This window comes from Miniopterus schreibersii (genome assembly GCF_964146895.1).
Source record: "Miniopterus schreibersii genome assembly, chromosome: 3".
NCBI lineage: Eukaryota > Metazoa > Chordata > Mammalia > Chiroptera > Miniopteridae > Miniopterus > Miniopterus schreibersii.
In genome coordinates this window covers 12969815-12990667 of record NC_138103.1, presented here as the reverse complement: position 1 = coordinate 12990667, position 20853 = coordinate 12969815, and the positions used below count along the sequence as shown (strand labels likewise).

The window sequence follows — 20853 nt, the reverse complement described above, 5'->3', positions numbered from 1 at the left end:
CTCTTTCTCTCTCTAAAATCAATAAATAAGATTATTTATTTTCTATTTTTAAATTTATTTTTATTGATTTCAGAGAGAGGAAGGGAGAGGGGGGCAAGAGAGAGAAACATCAATGATGAGAGTCATTGACTGGCTGCCTCCTGCATGCCCCCTGCTGGCTATCGAGTCCGCTACCCGGGCATGCACCCTGACTGGGAATTGAACCTCTGTCTCCTGGATCATAGGTCGATACTCAAATGATGAGCCATGCCGGCGAGGCAATAAATAAAATTAAAAAAAAAAAAAAGTAATACTTGGCTATTTCAGCCTGTTCATTATTTCAGATCAACTTTAGAATCATTCTGATAAGTTCCCCCAAAAAAGCTCACTGCATTTTGACTGTAAATGAATTATAAATATGAATTAATTCAGTAAGATTTACATACATTATACATATCCATATATATGTATGGGTATTTATAAAGTAAATGCAATATTCATTCTTTCTATTATGACCATAAAACTGTGATCTATAAAACCAGACAAGAAAGTAAAACATCTAAAAGAGTTAATATAATTCTAACTAGGCAACAAAGTGATAGCAGCAAAACAGGTTGGTGGTGCAAAAGACTATCATGCACTAAGATGTTGAAATTCCTCTAAAAGAAACTTTCAAGGCCCCCAGGACATTGTGATGCACTGGGTTGTGAAAATAAATTTCAGCTGAAGGTTGAAGGCTTAAAAGTCCCCTACTGATAAGAGCAGGCAAGGTCTCACTATAAGAAGAGAATCTGCAACTTAACCAATGGGATGCAGGAAGGTTATCCTTGAAGTGGCAACCAGGTCCCTGCCCCTACCCAGGCATTAAGTTAAAAAGGTAACCTTAATATAATTACAGACACTGTAACTTCAGTCCACCTAGATGGTAAAATTGTTTCTCTTAGTTGTTTAAGTGACTTTGCAGGCCTGAGAAGTTATAGATATAACACAAAAGAATAAAGTAAAACAAACCTATAGCATATTAACACTTAGATTTTGCCTTTTTATAATCATCATAACTGATACTACTTGTTACTAAGTCATTTGAAACATTTAAGAGAGTCAGACATTAATGATGTCAGACTTTAATTTGAAATCCTTAATATGTAACCTGACTTAAATTTGCACATTTATTTTGACTTACAAGACTTAAGTCCTTGGAAAGCATTTTACTATTAGGTTTATAAGGTCAATGTTTAGAAGTTTAAAGTATTTGAGAGAACAAGCATATAAAACTTTAAATGCAGTTTAAAACATTTAAGGGAACTTAACTTTGCAAAAAGAATGCATTGTTTAGGGGAATTTAATCTGTTAAACTGGTGCCTTAATTGAAGCTTTGCAGATTAAGTATTTTGGTTTTTATATAAACATTCTTAGATTTGTAAATAAGACCAGATTTATCAGTAAAACATATTGTCTTAAGAAAAACTAAGTATTTAAATACAAGCATACCTCAGAGATATTGCGGGTTCAGTTGCAGACTACCACAGTAAAGCAAGCCGTAATCTTTTTGCTGGTGGAGGGTCTTGCCTTCTTCAATTTGTAAAAAACGCAACATCTGTGAAGGGCAATAAAGTGAAGCGCAGTAAGACAAGGTATGCCTGTACTCACTTTTAATGAGCTAAACCTTATTCTAAGTAAAAGCACACTATTCTACAAAAAAAAAAAAAACCACCGTCTTAAAAACCCTCAAATGATGTTATCCAAGAAATGTTAGCGTCCTTTTGTTACCTCAGGTTAGTCCCAGGGATGATATTTTTTTACTATACATCCTCTTAATCATTGTATTTTCAAACTGGTTATTGGTGAAACACAGAAAAACTGAATTTTGTATGACTTTATAATTAGTCTCTTTACTGAATTCTTTAATGGTTTCCCCCTTTGTTTTAAAATAGGCTATCCTGTCATCCACAGAAATGAGAATTTTGTCTTCTTCCTGAAAAATTATGCTTATTTTTGTTTCATGTCTTATTGCATTGGCTAGAACTTCCAAGATAATATTTAGACAATATATTCTTTGCCATGTCCCTAACTCTTAACAGATATGCCTCTAGTCCCAGGGTAATGTTAAAATTTATATTTTTATCAAGTCATTAAAATATCCTTCCATTCCTCAAAAATTAAGTTTTAAAATTAGAAACGTGTGTTGAATTTTATGAAGTTATTTCCTGGAATCATAAGTATGCTTTAAATTATCGGTTTGTCTTTAAAACAAAACAGTAAATGACAGTTCCTGTAACTGACAGTACGTACTTCAGGGAAACTGAACTCCAATGAAAAACCAGGCTATGTACAAGCCAGTTCGCCAACCCCCGCATCTCTTACACCAGAGTCTCGGTATAAAAAATCGCCTACGGGAGACGCGTGTGTTGATCAGCCACTATTCAAGCAGGCACAACCCAAGAAAAGTCAGGTTCTAAGTTAAGTCAACCCTTGACTTAGAACCTTTGGAGTCTGCAACTGGGAATGGGACCTTTTGAAAATTTTTTATTTTCTATCTGGAATTTGACGCTTGGGCTGTCGCTGTGCTGAATTGTTCCTAGTTCCCATTCAACGGCTTAAGTTTTCACGTATTGAAACTGCGACTGGCATCTGCCTTCCTGTTGTCACAACAACCTGCTCCTAACTTCTCCAAAAGTGTCAGACTACAACTCAGCTTACGTGAGAGCCCGGTCCCGACAAAGACACGCACCTTTGTCCCCGGCGCGACGCAGGCTACGGACCCACGGGCCGCATTCGTCCTCCCGCGACCGTCCTCATGCCGGCCCGGGAGCCCGGGTTGCAGCGCTGCTAGCGGCGGGCCCCCGAGCCATGCCTCCAGGCGGGCGACCGGCCTGCGCCGCGGCCCATGGCCGGGTCCCCGAGCGCCTGAGGAAGCCTCGCCGGCCGTGCCGCCTGCCGGCCCAGGAGGAAGTGGAGAGACGCCGTCTGCAAGTCGAACAACTCGGAACCTCGGGGCGGGCGGCACGGAAGCCCTGGAAGAACTTGTGGCGAGGACGAGGGCTCGGGGAAGGAGTCGCTCCCCGAACGCAGCCGTTAGAAAGCACGCTCGGAAGAATCCGGCCGCCCCCCAGTTGCGGCCACGTAGAGCCCGACGGGCGCGGGGCCCCGGGTTCGGGCGGAGGCTGACTTCCAGGCCGCGCCGAGGTCCGTCAGGGCAGCAGCCGGCGCGATGATGCGGCCGGCCCCGGGGCCCGCGAGGGACTAACGGCCGTAACGGAAACACCCAGGTAGAAAGAGCTGGAGGCCAGGGTCCGGGGGCGGGGCGGGTTGCAGGGCCGACTCCCTCGCGCGCTCGATCCGCTGCTGAATCCTCACCGCCGCCGCCGCCGCCGCAGCCTCAGACCGCGGGTGCTTCGTTGTCACGAGCCAGAGGGAGGGGGAAGGATCCGAGAGTCGCGGGGCTCCGGCGCGCGGAGACGGCGGCGCCCTGGTCACGTGCCTCTCGCCCGGCCAATAAACCCCGGCAGGCGCGGTGACGTCAGAGCAGCCGCTGGGCCGATGACAGCCGGCCCCAGTCACGTGGCCGGGCTCACTCCAATGGGCGGCGCCAGGGCCACCTAAGGTTCCCGGCGACCCGTGCGTCGGTGGTGGTTGGGTGGTAAGATGGCGGCTGTGAGTCTGCGGCTCGGCGATCTGGTGTGGTGAGTCTGGGCGGCCGGGCCAAGCGAGGTGCACCGGAGAGCTGCTCCTCTGGGCGCAGAGTTCACGGCCAGCCCGGGAGCTGCCTTTCTGTGCGCTCCAGGCCGCGTAGAGGGAGAGATGAGGTGCCGGCGCTAGGAACGACGCCGGGCGGAAGGGACAGCCTGGCCCCGGGGGGACTAAGTCCGAGGGTGGCCGTGGTGGGCCCGGCTCTGAGCCTCGAGGCCGTGCGGGAGAGAGCTACGCTCCAGACCGGATGCTGGCGGCTACTGTGAAGGGCGTCCCCCGCGTCGGCTTTGGACGCCGGTTCTTCTAGGTCTTGCTGGGGTTCCCGGGGAAGCGGGAGAGCCGGGGAGCCCCCGGGGCCATCTCGCCCGGGCAAGCCCGTTAAAACCCGCGTTGCGATGGAACCGACCTGTGCGGGCGGCTCAGCCTGGGGTGTCGAAACCGGACTGGTGGCGCTGCCCCGTGAAGAAATGGAGGGGACACTTCTCCTTTAGGCTTGGCAGTGACCAGTACCTTCTTGTGTGCCTCTCGTGGTCTGCTTCTGTGTCCCAGACAACCGCCCGAACCAAGACTGACTGTCGCCGCCTCCCTCGAGCTGCGTAGCTTGTTTCTCGACCCAGAGGAAGGCTTCCATTAGCAATTGGCAAAGCTGGCGGGTCTCGCGGTGAATTAAACCAGACTCTGTAAGGGGAAGTCTGTGTTTACAGAGCAAACTGCCCCCCCAACCCCATCACGGCTCTAGACAAGTGACTCTTGGTGGTTTTCTTGTATCCCTTGTTACCAGAAGAATGCACATACCTTATGCACATATGTGTACAATTTTGCATTTCATTTCTGAGAGGTTTGGGCTTGTTGGGTCCATCCATGGAAGCGAGATTAATAACTCCTGTTTGCCAGCTTTTGTTCTGGCACTTGAGGGTGCAAGTAGAGATTTAGGAAAATAAATTGCATATTGAGTGGGCTGAAGGAGGTGGGCAGGCTTTTCCAGGGCAAATGCTGACTCTCTGTTTTCTCTAGGGGGAAACTTGGCCGGTATCCTCCGTGGCCGGGAAAGGTGAGTGCCTTGCCACTAGACTAAAGGAAGACATCTGAAGTTGAGTTTGAAGAGGTGAAGAATGTAAGATGCATTCCCCTCAATTTCTAGCATTGAGTTAAACTGTGCCTATTTAAATAACAACCAGAATTTTTTTCTCTAATATCAGTTCGTTTAGAAAAGGCAATATAAGATAAACCAGGTCATTTAATATGCAGTAATTTCTTATTTCTTGAATCAGAGATGGTTTTAGTGGAGTCTTAACTCTGGAAATCAATTCTTATTTGAATTTAGCTTTATACTTAAATCTAACAAAAGAGGAAGAAAATAAATTATCCAGGAAGAGAGAAATCTAAATGTAGGTTAGTGAAAAGTCAAAGTATTTTTGTCCCAATTCAGTTTAAATCTTCTTTCCATGCTACCATATGTGCTACTCCAGTGCATCTTTGCAGAAGTTGGCATTTCAGATTTTGCATGAGGCAATCCATCATAGCTTTCCAAATGTTCTGTGTTTATATATTCTTGCTAGGAGCCTAAGAAATGTCTTTAGACTGTCTCTTTGCAATATGGCATTTTTAGTGCCTCAGTTGTCTTTCATTGACACTATTACCTGTCTCAACTCTTCCTGCCTTGAAGTATTTTTAAAAGTGTCTTTTATATTTCTTCAGTGATGACAGGGTCACTTTGGGGGGAGGGGTGATGTTGGTCTTAGTTGTAACTGCTTTTAAAACCGGGCCATTTCAATAAAAGGGAAATTTTATGTACTGAACACTGTGCTACATGTTAGATATAGGGAACTTCTGTAGAAAAGTGCCAGGTCTAGACTAGGCCCTGGGTTTTTATTTTTAAGACATTCTTTTTTTTTTTTTCTCTTACCAACTTGAGCTGTGGAAAAACCTTTTTTTCCCTTTTATCCCCCAGATTGTTAATCCACCCAAGGATTTGAAGAAACCTCGTGGAAAGAAATGCTTCTTTGTGAAGTTTTTTGGAACAGAGGATCAGTGAGTAGTACTCACCAGGAGTTCACTTTCCCTTTTCTTAGCTGTTGTCTTGGGTCTGAGCTGCTTTGAGAATATTCTAGGGACTCTAGTTCAGTCTTACTATAGTCTATAAGGGTGGTATATCATTCTTGTCTCATACCTAAATAAAAGGTGCTATTCTTATCTTGAGGAAATTGTCCTGGGCTAATAACAATGTCAGTCAGGTGAGAACTAGGGCTCACCACCTTCTAAATATAATAATCACATTGAGATAGTTTCTGACATCTCTTTACCCAATACCATAGGCAGTTCCTTTTATAAAGCCCACATTTGGCTCTCATTTAATGGCTGTTTATCATTGTGGCTCATGCATGAGGTACACAGTGAAAATTAAAATATTAGTTATCTTAATAAAGGTAATTGTTTAATCAGCTTTCTTTTGTAAGACTGAATGACTTGCTCTAATATTGTAATAGTAATGCTTTTTAACCAGACCTGAGTTGAAATCAGAACCATTAACTTGAGATTCTTTGATAGTCCATATAAGAGGGGAAGAAGGTGGACTTGCTTGCGTGATTTGTTTAGCTTTCTCATCACTACATCAAGTTGATTACCTAGGTTGATTTCTTTAAGTAGTTATGTTTCTGTCTATGATTCTTACAGGAAAATGTAATTTAGGGCTAGGAAATGTGATTGTTCTGATAATTTAATACCAATGGTTAAAATACTCATTCCTAATTTAATACCAATGGTTAAAATACTCATTATATATTCAAAGCAATATATAACATTCCATAGGCAAATCTCTTAAAAAGAGTGTTCTTTATTCGCTCAGGAGTTTGTGTCAGAGTGTTTACTCACCTTGGTTTAGCGTTTGCCTGGCATCATACAGATATACTGATATACCCAGCCCCAGTTCTCTGTTACAAACCAACTTAGCAGCCTTCTGATGGCAATATTTCAAAGGGGTCACTATCCTGGAGCTGTGAGAACCAGAGACACTCTGGAAGAGAGAATGTTCTGGTATGCCATGGATTTCCCAAGAAAGATTGTCCTGATGCATAAAACAAGTGCTGATTGTACAACCACACTCCGAATTGCTTGACACCGAAGGGAACTTCCCAGGAAATCGAATGTTGTGGTGCCCTTCTTCCAGGAACTCAGGTGACAAGATGTAAACATTTAAGATGGGATTGAGTGCAGAATGAATGATTTGGGTAATTATTAAATGGCTCTAGAATATAGAGAGAGATCAGTGGAGAACAGCCAGGTCAAAGGCTGACGTAAGAGATGGAATTTGGATCAAACTCTGGGGGTGGATAGAATTTGTATAGGCAGTAAGGGTATTGCAGGCAGTGGGAATACTATAACTATCTGGGTTTTGAGTTGGATATGTGGTCAGAGAGGCTCCCCCCCTAAGGTAAGGAACTTGGGCTAGGGAATAACAGAGGCAGTATGGTTGGCCTAACTTGTTTACTTTTTCGTTTAGCTAACCAAGTATGAAAGAAAAATGAGAACTCATAGAAAGTGGGGACTTAATCAGATTACAGCAAGCCTGAGAGTCTGTGTTTTTATGAAATTTTTTTAAAAGTTCTAGAAAGTTAGAAAAATAAACTGTGGTCCCTGTGCATAAGAAATACTACAGGTAGGACACAGAAAAATGGAGTTCAGTGAATTTCCACGCTCAACCAGGTGAAGCCGATGAAAAGGATGCACTTACTGAACGAAAAAATAACCTGATGGTGTCAGTAGTGGTGATGATGTGATTTCTAACTAACCAAAGGCTTTTGAGGGGATTCATAAGCAAGTGGATGCAGGGAAACTGCTAGATTTAAACTTCCTTGATAAGAGTTCCATATAAAAAACTATTTAAAAATTAAGTTGCAGCAGGAATAACGTTATCTTTTTGTGGCTAGGCAGTTGACTTCACGAAAGGAAACAAAGGGTAAGGATCTACGGCACTTCTCCAAAGGGAGGAGGGTTCTTAGTGATCAGTATTATTGCAGATTTTACTTAGTATCTTTATATTATCTGGGTGAAATCTTCAGAATGTTGGGTAGCTGTGAATTGCTTTGGGGAAAGAGCCCCGGATTTGTTACCAGCCTGACGTGCGTTCATATAGCAGGTCCACCTGCTCTGATTTGGGCACGTGCTTTCACCTTCCTAGGACTCTGCGTCCTTATCCACGTGGGAATAACGCTCCCAACCTTGTAGTTACAAAGAAGCAGTGTCAACTTACCCATCGTGTAGTTTGGTATATACAGCAGGTGTCCAACAAACATCAGGTTAGGGTATAGACCTGTTATAAGAAAAAGCTGGTAAGAAGCAAGTGGCTTTCAGTAGGGAAACTGTGAGAGGCAAAAACAGACTCTGCCCATGAGAGAGAGAATCTGTATTTGAAAAGAAAGGAACCCGAAAGTTGGAGATTCCTAAGGACATCAGCAAGTCTGCTCTTTTGACCAAAAAGGCTTTGAACATAAAACAATTTGTTGTTCCATCTTCTTTCTTTCTTTCTTTTTTCTTATTTTTACATTCTCCCACCTTTATGTAAAAACTCTACTGTAAATTTCCAGGAGTACTGTGTACAGTACAGTCCATGCTCCCAAAGGGATCTGATGGAGAAACTTGTCAAGATCGGGAAAGGGGAGCAAATCAGGCAAAAGAGTAGGACTCCTTAATGTGAAAAAGTAAAGACTGAAAAAAGCACAATACAAATTGATGAGGTAATAAATGACCTTAAAGAGGTAAACACTGACTTGTTCATAACCCCCAGATGTTTCGATGGGACACCATGAGAAGAATAAATGATGTGTGACTTTAACACACATATAAGAAGTACAGTATGAAACACACGTTTAAGAGGTAGATTTAGACAGGAAATGTAGATTTAGACTTTTTAGGGATAGGGAGTACTTTGTGAAGGGCAAAGCCATAAGTGACTACAGAAGAAGTTGGACTCTACCTCACCTTTAATCGTTGATGTCAGGAAAGAGGCACCTGGCACATTCTGGCATGGCGGCCCCTCTGGTGATTGGGCACTGACCACAGTGGACAAGGTCTGACCAAATGGGGCTATTCCTGTACTCCTGAGCAATATAGGATTCAGTCACAGGTATTCAGTTTCAAAACTGACATACTCCTTATGGAGAATATATATAGACAGGATTTTTTTATGTTAGCAGGGACCTTTATTAAAGAGTAAAGAGAGTAGCTCCTTAAGATAATCGATGATTTCAATCTTTTAGAAACCTGATTTTTCTCTCTCCCTTCCTCTGCCTAAACATCTAACCTATTGTGTTCACATCCCACTATTAGGAAGAGAGGACCAGACTTTTCTAACCAGCCTTCCCTGTGACGTGAAGGACTTAGTAAGATGGCTGGATTTAACTCTCTGAGGCTGGATGGCCACAACAGGAATTGCCCACAGTTGTTTTCTGTTTCACAGAAATACAGAAGGAAAGATAACTTTAGCATAACTTTGCCAACTCCCAGGTGACTACAACCAAAGATTAAGTCTCAGGCACATGAGAGCCCAACTTGGACAGGTAGCTGCCCATCAGAGTAGAAACTGAGCTCAGAGTTTAAAAGTTTGGTCAGTGACTCTGGATGACAGAATGAAGGGAGTTCATTTAGTTTGTAGGTGCTCAAAACCACCAAAAACAAACCAGTTCAGAGATGACTGTGGGCAAACAGTGGTAGATGTAGAAACTGAGAGTCAGGAGATTTATGGATTTTAAGTCGTAAAATGTCACCCTAAGGTACTTTTGCATCAAGCCAGATAGGAGATTGGACAAGGTGGGTATGAGATGTGTGAGCGAGTACTCAAGTAACTCTTCTAGAAAAATCTGTGACTCGTAGCATAACAGATTGGAACCATCTGAGCATCCCTTTTTCTTTTTACCTGGCAACTGATTGACCCACTTTTCCCACATCTAACACCGTGCAATAGTTGGAGAATGGAGCCAAGTGAATAGTGAGGGCCACTGCTCTGCATATTTGGACTGAGCCAGCAGTGTCCTTTTGCCAGGGCTGGACAATAGCTATCCTAGAGAGCGCTGAGTAGATTCTTCTCACCCAGCGCCAGTAGCAGCTCCTGTCCTACAGGTGACTCCTTTGGTGGCTGAGGCAAGAGCAGGTGTCATGCACTGGAATTATAGAAACAGGCACAGAAAGGTACAGCTGACTGCCTTGGTATAGAGAGCACAGCTTGAAAACCTCATCCAGCATTTGGGAATGTTTTCAAGTTTTGGGAACAGAATCTGTATCTTATCTGCAAGTCTTTGTTGATGTTTCTATGATAATCATTGTTTGAAATTAACAGAAATTCTAAATTTTTGTGTGTGGTTCTTGGTTTTTTTGTTTAAATATTTTTATTGATTTCAGAGAAAGGAAGGGAGAGGGAGAGAGAGAGAGAGAGAGAGAGAAACATCAATGATGAGAGAGTCATTGATCGGCTGTCTCCTTCATGGCCCCTGCTGGGAATCGAGCCCACAACCCAGGCATGTGCCCTGACTGGGAATCGAGCCGCAATCTCCTGGATCATTGGTCAATGCTCAACCACTGAGCCATGTTCACCAGGCGGTGGTTCTGTTTTTTGAGTTGTGGTTTTTTGGGTGTCTTGATTTCTGAATGGCTTGGACTTGAACCTCTAACACCTCAGCCATACTTAGCCTTTTTCAGTGGTTTAGGGTGGAGGAGCTTACTATGTACTACTCACCAATTTCAGGTGGAGAAGCGAAGCCACATCTTTTGACCCTATTCTTGTCCTCACCTTTGGACCATGCTTGCATGTGTTCTCTGTCCCCCACCCACGTCATTGTGTCTGTGCGAAGTCTGAGACACACATGTGAGGGTGTTTGAGATTGTTCATAGACTGGCATCTTTGATATGATAGCTGCATGGTATGGTTTTAATTTAAGGGGAGAGCAGGTCAGAATTATGGAAGTTTTTGAAAATGTGATTTTTTTGTTTTTAATCCTCACCCAAGAATATGCTTTATTGATTTTAGAGAGAGAAGGAGGAAGGAAGAAAGAGAGAGAGGCATCGATGTGAAAGAGAAACATCGATTGGTTGCCTCTCGTACCCTCTCTGACTGGGCATTGAACCCGCAACCTGGGTATGTACCCTGACCAGGAATCAAACCCATGACCCTTCAGTGCACAGGACACCATTCCAACCAACTGAGCCATACCAGTCAAGGCAAAAATGTGATGTTTTTAAATTTATTTTGCGTGGAGTGTGTAATCTGAGGGTGGCTAAGTGGAAGGATTGTATTCACAAATGAAAAGATTTTGTAGGAGGTATATCAGAATACCAGGGTAAGTTAGCTCTTTTTGACCATACCACAGTTTCAGATAAACCAGCATCTAAGCAGTTACTATCAACCTGAGCAAACTTTACAAACAAGGAAGTAATGGGGAAAACCCTCTGGGCACTCAGAATAGCCCTTGTTCTACAGCAGAAGTCTTTATTGATTTGATGTTTTTTAAAGATAATACATGTTTATAGTTACCCCCCAAAAACTCAAGCTATAAGTGGTGAAAGGGTTCTATTCATCTGTCCCTCAGCCACCCAGTTCCTTGCCTACAGTCATCAGTGTTTTTTATGGCATGGCTCTCTAGAGATAATGTGTGTGTAATCAAGAAGCTACGTGTTCCTTTTTCCTCATTTTTGCTCATGCGGTAGCCTACTACACACTGCTCTGCATCTTGCTTTTTTCCTCAGCCAAATATCTTAAGGGACCTTCCATTTCATACTTTGTAATGACCTCGCTGATTGCTAGCTACTTTGTTTTTAGGTTTTTTACTTCTACAAACAATATGTAATTAACTTTCCTGTACATAAAAGCAAAGGCACATACTTGAGACACAACTTGACTAAGCTTGATTTGTCTGACTTCCCAGCCTACAGCAAGTTGGAAAAAGTCCAACTCCATCTAGGCATTGGGAGAATGACATAAGGGAAATCACAAGTTACAACTTATATCAAGGAAAGAAACAGCAGTCACTGAAAACATATACAAACAACAGCAACAACCACAAAAAGCCACTAAAGCCTTACAACATTGAACCCAGAGTCTCCCTGAATGTCCCTGGAAGGCATCGTTTACCCCGTAATTATTTATTGAGCACCAGTTGCATGCCAGGCCCTCCTGATGAGCCTTGGTGGATAGGAGAGTGGTGCATTATTGAAGCTCCTGCTGAAAAGCATACCCTCTTCAAGGAAACAGAGTTTTGCAGTACTACAGCCTTTAGAGAAAAATTTCTATTTAGACAGCCAAAGGGATTTCAGTTTGGTTTGCTTTCAAGAGGTACTTTTCCTGGGGCTCTGGAGGGCTGGCTTTTTATTTACTGCTTTTCTAATGTGACAATGCTTATCCAACAACAGGTTGATTTCTTAAGTAGGTTAACATTTCTTGCATTTATCCTTTTGAAGTCATTTATGCTGTCAGTTCATTTAGCAAACCATTTTCACTTTTCAAAGATGATCATGGAGGAAAATTTCATTTTATTATCTCAAGTGCCAGTCTCCAAGTTGAAAGGAATTTTGTACTGTTCTCCTGGCAGAAATCAGTAAAATGCTTCAATAAAAACATAGGATTGGATTTATTGGTGCTTCCTCCACAGATATCCCTTCCCTTCCACTTACTCTGAATCAGAGGTTGATATGGAGAGAGGGACTAGGAATTAGGATTCTTAGAGTGTGTTGTCCCATCTCAAGGGCTCCATCAAAACCACCCCATTGGTCTTATAATGGAACTTGTGCAGATCTCTGCCTCTGACCTGAAGCTCAGAAAAGGAAGAGGCCTGTCTTGAGGACTGTGGGTCTTTAAGCTTCATTACTGATACTTGTGTCACATTAGAGCCGCCAGTTAGTATGACAGCTTAACTTGCTTTTCAGGGCATATCTGGCTTTGTATCTGATTGCTCTGATGGTCTGTCCTTCGAAACACTATATATGCAAGGAGAGGCAAGAGGGTCAGTTCAGTAGTATACTTGCCAGACAATGTGGGGTCGAAATTTAATTCCAGTTTGCCTCCCTATAGATTGGACCCATTAGCTCTATTGTGTCAAATTTCAAACTTTAAAATGAATTGGTCACGAGAAAGGTATCTGCTTAACCCATTCAATGGAATCTCTTTGCAGTGAGACCAGTGTCTGAGTCCCTGTTATTCATTCTATCAAGTTTTGTTTACCCGTAGGTAACAAGCCTAGTCCTGGTTTGTTGTCACATTTGCAGGTTAATGGTTCCATGGCTGTTGTGTTTGTACAGACCCATCTTCACAACAATTAGCACAACACATAAAGCTATTTGTGGTTTGGTAGCACTATTTTTATGTACAGAGGTTAGTACTTTTATTATTACTGAATATTCTCTAGCTTTCTCTTAACAGAAAGAACCCTAAATTAGTGTGATAGTCCAATTTCTATATCCTTAACCTGACCCACTTTTGTTTCCTTTATGTTGTGAAACTGAACATCATTTAGGGAAACCACAGAAAGTCAGCTGGGGCAGATTTGTTCAGATAAGTATGGTTGGCCAGATATTCCAGAATTGAGGGCCTTTTTCACTTTCATGTGTTATGAACTGATGGTGGTAATTAAAAATTAAATATCAGAAACGTATATTTTTCTACCTTTAATCACAAGCAGAGTCTTGTTTTTAAAGGCCTTTGTGACTGCTGCCCTCATTCCAAGCGTCACGTTTTGTGTTGTCTAGTAGCCATGGATACAATCATTTATGAACAAATATAGGCTTCACAGCTGCAAATATCTGTAAGAGCAGAAGATTTTAGATGTTGCATTTCCTTTGCCCTCATAGCATCCCTGATTCTGAGTAGATTGACAGGTTGTCAGTCTGGTTTAGGTTGTTGCTGGATAGCAATGCTTCCAGGTGCCCTGATTTCCTGGTATCCATGTGTGGCCATCTATACTATGTGATGAGAATGGGAGAGCATCTCCGGGATTCCTCTTTCCTGAGCAAGTGCCATGGTGTATGTGGTTTAGTGTGGAAGGCAAGTGAATAGGAGTGTAAATAACATATGACACAGTGATTTCATTTGGAGGATGTTCTACTTGGCTTGTTCCAAGAAAACATACTTTAAAGCTCAAGAGTTTGGGATGGTCAGTAACATGTTTTGAAAAAATGGCAGGCCTGTTTCAAAGTCCAATGAAAGCAAATGGATACTTGCATTGCATTCTGCTGGGGTGAGGCCTTTGATACTTTCCTTTCTGGCATAGGCAGTGTGGATCATACCCTTTCTGTGTGTGTTATCTGCTAGTGCCTGGATCAAAGTGGAACAGCTAAAGCCATACCATGCGCATAAGGAGGAAATGATAAAGATTAACAAGGGAAAACGATTCCAGCAAGCTGTGGATGCTGTGGAAGAGTTCCTCAGGAGAGCCAAAGGGAAAGACCAGGTGAGAGACTCCATGGTTCTTGATTTATGCCAACGCCAGACCGGTTATTTTTGCATAGTAACTAACAGATTAAATGTCACCCAAACTTGAAACTCTATTCTTGTGAAATGCCAATAGAGAGAGAGCTACTTCAGTTCTGAGGTATCAGCATTTTGGTAATGAGCTTGAAACTCCATGCATGTGGCTGACCTTTCTGGAATAGATTATTGCTCTTAGGAAAGTCCCTTGGACCCAGGAAAAGTATCTGAGTGCAGCACAGGTCATTTCTCCTTTTATAGCTCAGAGATTAGGAGCACAGCCTCTGGGATCTATGCACTGCCTGTGTGTAAATCCCACTTCTTAGCTTTGGGACTGTGGGCAAGTGACTTGATTTTTATTTTATTTTTTTTAACTGCTTCCCCAGATGTAAGTGGGGATGACAACAGACCTGTTTCATAGGGTTGTGCAGATAATGCATGTAAAGTGCTCATCATAGGACATGGCTCGTGTAAATGGTGGTGGCGATGGCAGCGGCTGTTGTGGTGGTTATCATTATTATTATTAAACTTTCAGACATCATCCCACAATTCTGCTGATGACAAGAGTCGGCGTAATTCCAGTGAGGAGAGAAGTAGGCCAAACTCAGGTGATGAAAAGCGCAAGCTTAGCCTGTCTGAAGGGAAGGTGAAGAAGAACATGGGAGAAGGAAAGAAGAGGGTGTCTTCAGGCTCTTCAGAGAGAGGCTCCAAGTCCCCTCTGAAAAGAGCCCAAGAGCAGAGTCCCCGGAAGCGGGGTCGGCCCCCAAAGGATGAGAAGGTTTGTTTTACCTCTGCAGCTTCTGGGATTAGTGACTTCCTTTTGTATGCAGCAGAGTTGAGCTTTACAATATGCTTCAGTTCACTAAGTGAACATAGAGTCCTATGTTAAATGCTGTCCTAAAGAATCCTGCAGACCAAGGAAGGGATTCAACTATATGCTCAAGTCAGGAGAATGGTCCACCTGAGCAGTGTGCAAGGATTGGCACTGGAAAGGGCGAAGCAAGAAAGAAGGGAAGGCATTCCAGAGGTGGAGGGCACAGCTCCTGTGGGGCTTGACGTCAGTGTGGATAGTCTCAGTGCAGGCAGAGGACAGGAAGGAGAGCAGAGAGAGAAGTAGGTGTCACTGGATTGTGGAGAGCATGAAGGTCTACTTAAGTGTGTTGTGTTGTCATGAAGTCAGTAGGAGGCCATGAAATTGTTTGAGCTGGGTGTGGAGGTGGCAATGTGCTCTAAGCCGTAGTAATCCGGGAGGGCAAAGAAGAAAGGCTCAAAGCCAGTTAGAAGGCGGAACCCAGGTGTGTTCATAAGGCGCTCTCCTAAAGGGGTGGAAGCAAATATTGAAAAAAACTGTGAGAGGCACTTCAGAGAAAGAATTTATAAGATTTGGCAGCTGGTTATATAGGGGATGAATAGGAAAAGAGAAAAAGGGATGATTTCAGAATTGTCCCTGGAGAAATGGCGATGCTTTTCTTAAGAGCAGAGAAGTCGGAGGAGCTAGCTTATGGGTCAAGAGGTCCAGTTCTGTTCTGAGTGTGATGCATTTGGGGTGATGCCTAAACCACCAGGGAGAGTTGGAGTAGCAGGACAGAAATGTAGATGTGGGAAGCAAATGTGTAGGAAGAATGTTGGGTCCATAAGACTAGATAGGGTTTGTGTTTGGAAAAGTGAGGGAATTGAGAAGAGAGAGGGGCCAGGAGTAGGCTTTGCAGTGAGAGTGCCTATAGTTCAGAAGAAGTCAGAAAAGACAGCAAAATGAAGTAAAGCAGAAATAACATAGCTCTCTCCTTCTTGTAAAGATTTTTGTCACGTCTTAGATGCCAAGGGAGGAGAATTTGAGATGAAGCAGGTAGTCTGTCTAACACGGGAAATTGTGAGAGCAGGATCAAGGGGGTGGAAGCCAGATGGCTGGCAGAAACAGTTGGGTGATGAGGCTGTGATGAAACGTTAGACATCAGATCGAGACTTGCAAATTCAGACACCAGCAAGACCAGACAGGTAATGGAAGTGAGTGGAGCCAGCTGATGCAAGAAGAAATGCTCAAGCAGGAGATTCCATGGCCCTGCCCTTCCTCCATGCTGAGAGCATTAGGGGTGGCAGTGGCTGGTGGTCTGGGGAGGTCATGCTCTGTTCATAGAGTTACAGCCAGCTTTTGCCAGATAGTCTGATTTTTCTTAAGAGAAGCTGGAAATACACATTCTTATGTGAAATGTTCCAATTTTAAAAACACTTATTTCAGAGGAACATCTCTGGGCTGGATTCAGCCTGCGGGCTGCCACTGTGTGATCTCTCTATTAGAGAAGGTCCTTCATGCAGTCAAATGACCTAAGACTGAGAGTAACTGTAGTGGTGGGGACAGCCTTGGGTAACCATGAGCATAGGGAACTGCCAGCCACAAACACAGAAGGTTCAGAAAACTGCCAGCTGCAGTGTGTGAAAAACTTCTCAGGGGGTATGATCTAATTTGATCCAGTTGAATTTATTTCCAGGGATCCAGAGGAACCTGGGCCATCAAGTTTTACACTATTCTCCAAATTCACACTGTCTAGTGTCTTAAGCCGTGTATCTCGCCAACTCCTCTGCTGGCCCTGCAGAGAAATTACTTTTTGGATAAAGGAAAGTATAAAAGAGAGATTAGGAGGAAGGCCTTGAGTTTGAATCATGACTCTGTGGCTTGTTTTACCTGTGTGACCTTGTTTGCCTCAGTTTCCTCGTGTGATCATTGGGAATAATAAAGGCGCCTGCCCCTTAGGTTTGTTGTGAGAATTAAATGAATAACATGAGCAAAGCCCCTAGGACAGTGCCTGCAACGCATTACGCATGTGCTAAATGTGTCTTTGATATTTTTTGGCAGTAACCTGTTGTGCAGTGAGGGCACTGGTTTAGTGCAACCCTGAGTCTGGTGCCAGGCTTACTGTGAGGAACAACTCACAAGTTCCCAGTAAAAAGCAATTTACCCTTTGGTCTGAATTATTAATTGGGGGGGTTGTAGCATTTCTACTACTGTTCTCAGAGCCAGGTCTCTGTCTATGAGCTCTACCTGCTGTTGATCTTTAGGTGTGTTTTTTTTTCTACAAGGCCTCCATGGTTGCCTGGCCTCTAAAGCAGGATTTGTCAGGAGAGGAAAGAGCTGGGCTAGTGGTGCTGGGGAGACATGGCGATTTCAGTTCTGACCGTTGATCTTAATTAAGCACCATCAGGGATGTAGGGAATCTGCTTAGGTTTGGAATTTCGGTGCATTTTATGATCTGATATATCCTGTGGTCTAAAAAGAGTATGTGTGTGGCTATAGTAATTGTCATTTGGCTGGTGAGCTCCTCTCTGAAATAGCAGTACTCTAGGCTTATAACTGGGCAAAGCCCCAGATAATTGCCGTCCTGGGCCATAATCGCCCGTCCTGTGAGGATTAACAGAAAAGGCTAACCTTGATGGTGGAGGTGTCAATTACATGCAGGCAGACAGAGGCTGGGGTTGTGTCTAGACTTTCGTTCTAGTCCTGAGCTGAGAACTACAACTCTGGGCACAAAGCACCCTGACAGAATAGAACTGTGGCCCTCCAAAAATCCCAGACTAGTGTAGAGAGCACCAATTTGGGAGTCAAGGCCTTTGGTTAGTGCTATATGGAGAGCTGTGTTCTCTGCCTTACTCTCATCTGTCATTTTGGTCTTAGGCAAGTCATTAAAAATGTGCTGCCCCTAATCACAGGTGACCATTTACGTTTAAATTAAATATATTTTAAAATTCAGTTTCTCAGTCACACTAGCCGCATTTCAGGCACTCCATGGTGGACTAGTGACTATAGTATTAGTGCAGATATAGAGCGTGTCTATCATGGCAGAAAATTCTTTTTGGCAGTACTACATTAGGCCTCTTTTACCCAAACCTCTTTATTCAACAAGTGTCTAGAGAGAAAGCGAGTGAAAGATAGACAAGGCCCCTGTCGTGTTCATTTCTTCAATAAATGTTGAACACTGACTGTGCCAGGAATGATTCCCAGCATGGGATATAAAATAAACAGAATTGCCCGGCCAGCATGGCTCAGAGGTTGAGCATTGACCTATGATCCAGGAGATCGAATTTCGGCTCCCGGTCAGTCAGGGCAGCAGGCTTGATCCCAGCAGGGGGTGTGCAAGAGGCAGCCGATCAGTGACTCTCCTCATTGATGTTTCTACCTTTCTCTCCCCTTCCTCTCTCTGAAATCAATATAGATATATTTTTTAAAAATAAATATAAAAAAATAAAATTGGCAAAGTTCTTACTTTCATATTGCTTACTTAAAATAACATAGACCCTGAAGCCAAATTCCCTGGGTTTAAATTTCATCTACTACACTCATTATTAGTTCTTTGACCTTAGGTAAGGCTACTTAAGCTCTCTGTTTTTTCCTCTGCAAAATGGAGATGATGGTAGTTCTGTTTCATGAGGTTGTAATGATTATGTGAGAATATACATATAAAATAGCACACTAATGTTAGATACATGCTAAGCCCTGTAAAAGCATTTGCTGTCATCACAGCATCACATTTCCAGTGGAGGAAGATAGGTCAGGGAAAAGCACTCTGGTAAAGTGACATTTCAGTGGAGAGCTAAAGTGAGCATATGAACCAAGTTGGAAGAGTGTTCCCAGCAGTGCAAAAGCACTGAGGCATTTGCATGTTTGGTGTTTTTGGGGAATGGTGGTGGAGGGCCAAGGGGGTGCTTGTGGGCTGGAGAGTGGTCAGGAGAGAAAGTAACAGGACATTAGGTTGGAGATTAGCATGGAGTGGGGGTTGCAGCACATGTAGGGCCCCATAGGTCATAGTAACAAAGACACTAGTTTGACCATGTGAGACAGGACACCAGTTTTAGGCAGAGAAGTGGTATGCTTCACTCTGGCTGCTGTGTATAGATTAGACTGTAGGGGTCCAGAGCAGAAGCAGAGAGATTCCTTTTGCTATAGTCAAAGTGATAGGCAGTGATAGCCTGATCCTTGGGTGTTAGTAGTGAGTGTGCTCAGAAGAAGAGGTTGCAGATTCCCATTTGTAAAACCATAGTCATTGCCTATGGATTAGAGGAGAGTGGAGGGTAGAATCAAGAAGGACTTCAAGGATCTTGGCCTGGTAGTATGGAATTGCTGTTATCTGAGATTGGGACAACTGTAGAAGGAGCCATTTGGGCAGGGAAATCAAGAGTTCAGATGGGGCATGTTGAGGTTCCCATTGGCTATCCAAGTAGAAATGTCTGGAGGGCCACTGTGGCTGGAAGATAGCAGATGGAGAAAGGGAGAAGTAAAGTCAGTGGTGGAAGGACAAGAACACACCAGTGGTAAAGCTGGAACAAACAGTGCCTCTTTGCCCAGGATGGGTGTGGGCCACGCCTTTGATAAAGAGGAGCAGCTTCATTCCACTGAGTCCTCTCCTTGCATCAATCTGGGGAGAGAGCGGGGCTCTAGGCTCCAGACCACCCTGAGTTCTAATTCTGCTTTGTCACCTAGTATCTTAGTAGCTGAAAAATATTGGGCAGATTTCCTGAGCACCATATGGCCCTCTTAGTTTTTCTTGAGATCTGGTAGATTGCTTCTGAAGCCAGTACTATTTTCTTCATGCCTTATTTGCCATAAGGAATTTTGTCTGTGACCTGCTGACAACACTGCAGACCATAGTTGGGCTTTTCTCCATCTCACACACAAGAACATATTTTGTTATTTCAAGAGCAGAGACAAAAGGTCCACTCTGTCAATAAGAACTTGCCTTGTTTCTCCCAATGGACAGTCACCAGAACCATGGCTGGGGACATGGGCTTGAACTGATGCTGAGACCATAGAGCTGGCTAGGGTGTTTTGTTGTTGTTGTTTTTAATCCTCACCCAGGGATACTGCTTCTGTTGATTTTTTTAGAGAGAGTGGAAGGGAGGGAGGGGGGAGAGAGAGAAACATCGATGTGAGAGCCCCACACACACCCCAACCAGGGCAGGGATCAAACCTGAAACCCAGGTACTGCAACCCAGGTACATGCCCCTTACTGGGAACCGAACTCATGACCCAGAGGTGTGCAGGCCAACTCTCTAACCACTGAGAAACACCAGCCAGGGCAGGCTAGGGGTTTAGTTTGGGGTGGGATGTGACTAAAGTGAAGAGTTGCTCCCCAGTTTGGAGCAGGAAGACATCTGCTATTGAGGTCCCCACAAAGTCTTGACAATATGCTTTTCCCTCTGTAGGATCTCACCATTCCTGAGTCTAGTACCATTAAGGGGATGATGGCCGGACCCATGGCTGCATTTAAATGGCAGCCGACTGTGAGTGAGGTAAGGAGCTCTCCCGCGGACCAGGACAAGGCTGGCCTTGGAGCTGGTTTCCTGGGCTGACTGCCATGTGCTTTTCCTTTTCCTCTTTTTTGTGTGTATGAGACTTTTTTTTTTTTTTTTAATTACCAAACAGTAGAGAGGAGTATGAGGTAAAGAGTACAAGTATCCACCCTCGGGTGCTCACTGTTAAGTTTGATGTAATTCATTTCAGCCCCTTTTGCACACCCACTTAGCCATCATTTATTATATACCACATATATATATTGTGAAAAGCCCTTGAAAGGCCTGCAGTCACTGCCACTTTATTTCTATTAATATTGACCCTCAGTGAGACAAAAACACTCAAGGGTCTGGTACCAGACACAAGTAGGCCAAAACCCTAAAATTGGAAAAGAGCCCTCAAAATTGATTTGGCTTTGTCAGCTGTTATGCAATGCAACTAGTGAATTCTAGACTTT

General features: G+C 43.6%; 2 protein-coding genes across 6 annotated transcripts in view; one reads left to right on the top strand and one right to left on the bottom strand.

The window, feature by feature from the left end:
- Positions 1–3490, bottom strand: part of UBN1 (ubinuclein 1) — a 33953-nt gene extending 30463 nt beyond the window's left edge. For both annotated transcript variants that reach the window (XM_081133523.1, XM_081133524.1), the window contains exons 1-2: positions 2711–3490; positions 1471–1576 (exon numbers count right to left, since the gene is read on the bottom strand). The gene's annotated coding sequence lies outside the window, so the exon portion shown is untranslated. The remainder of the gene's footprint in view (positions 1–1470; positions 1577–2710) is intronic.
- Positions 3491–3550: 60 nt separating this feature from the next.
- Positions 3551–20853, top strand: part of GLYR1 (glyoxylate reductase 1 homolog) — a 37362-nt gene continuing 20059 nt past the window's right edge. For 3 of the 4 annotated variants that reach the window (XM_081131146.1, XM_081131144.1, XM_081131143.1), the window contains exons 1-6: positions 3553–3662; positions 4684–4720; positions 5621–5700; positions 13961–14099; positions 14652–14894; positions 20309–20395. In XM_081131146.1, the coding sequence (XP_080987272.1) occupies positions 3625–3662; positions 4684–4720; positions 5621–5700; positions 13961–14099; positions 14652–14894; positions 20309–20395 (624 nt within the window). In that variant the 5' untranslated portion in view covers positions 3553–3624. Of the gene's footprint in view, positions 3663–4683; positions 4721–5620; positions 5701–13960; positions 14100–14651; positions 14895–20308; positions 20396–20853 lie in introns of all 4 variants that reach the window. The other variant, XM_081131145.1, reaches the window with a different exon arrangement.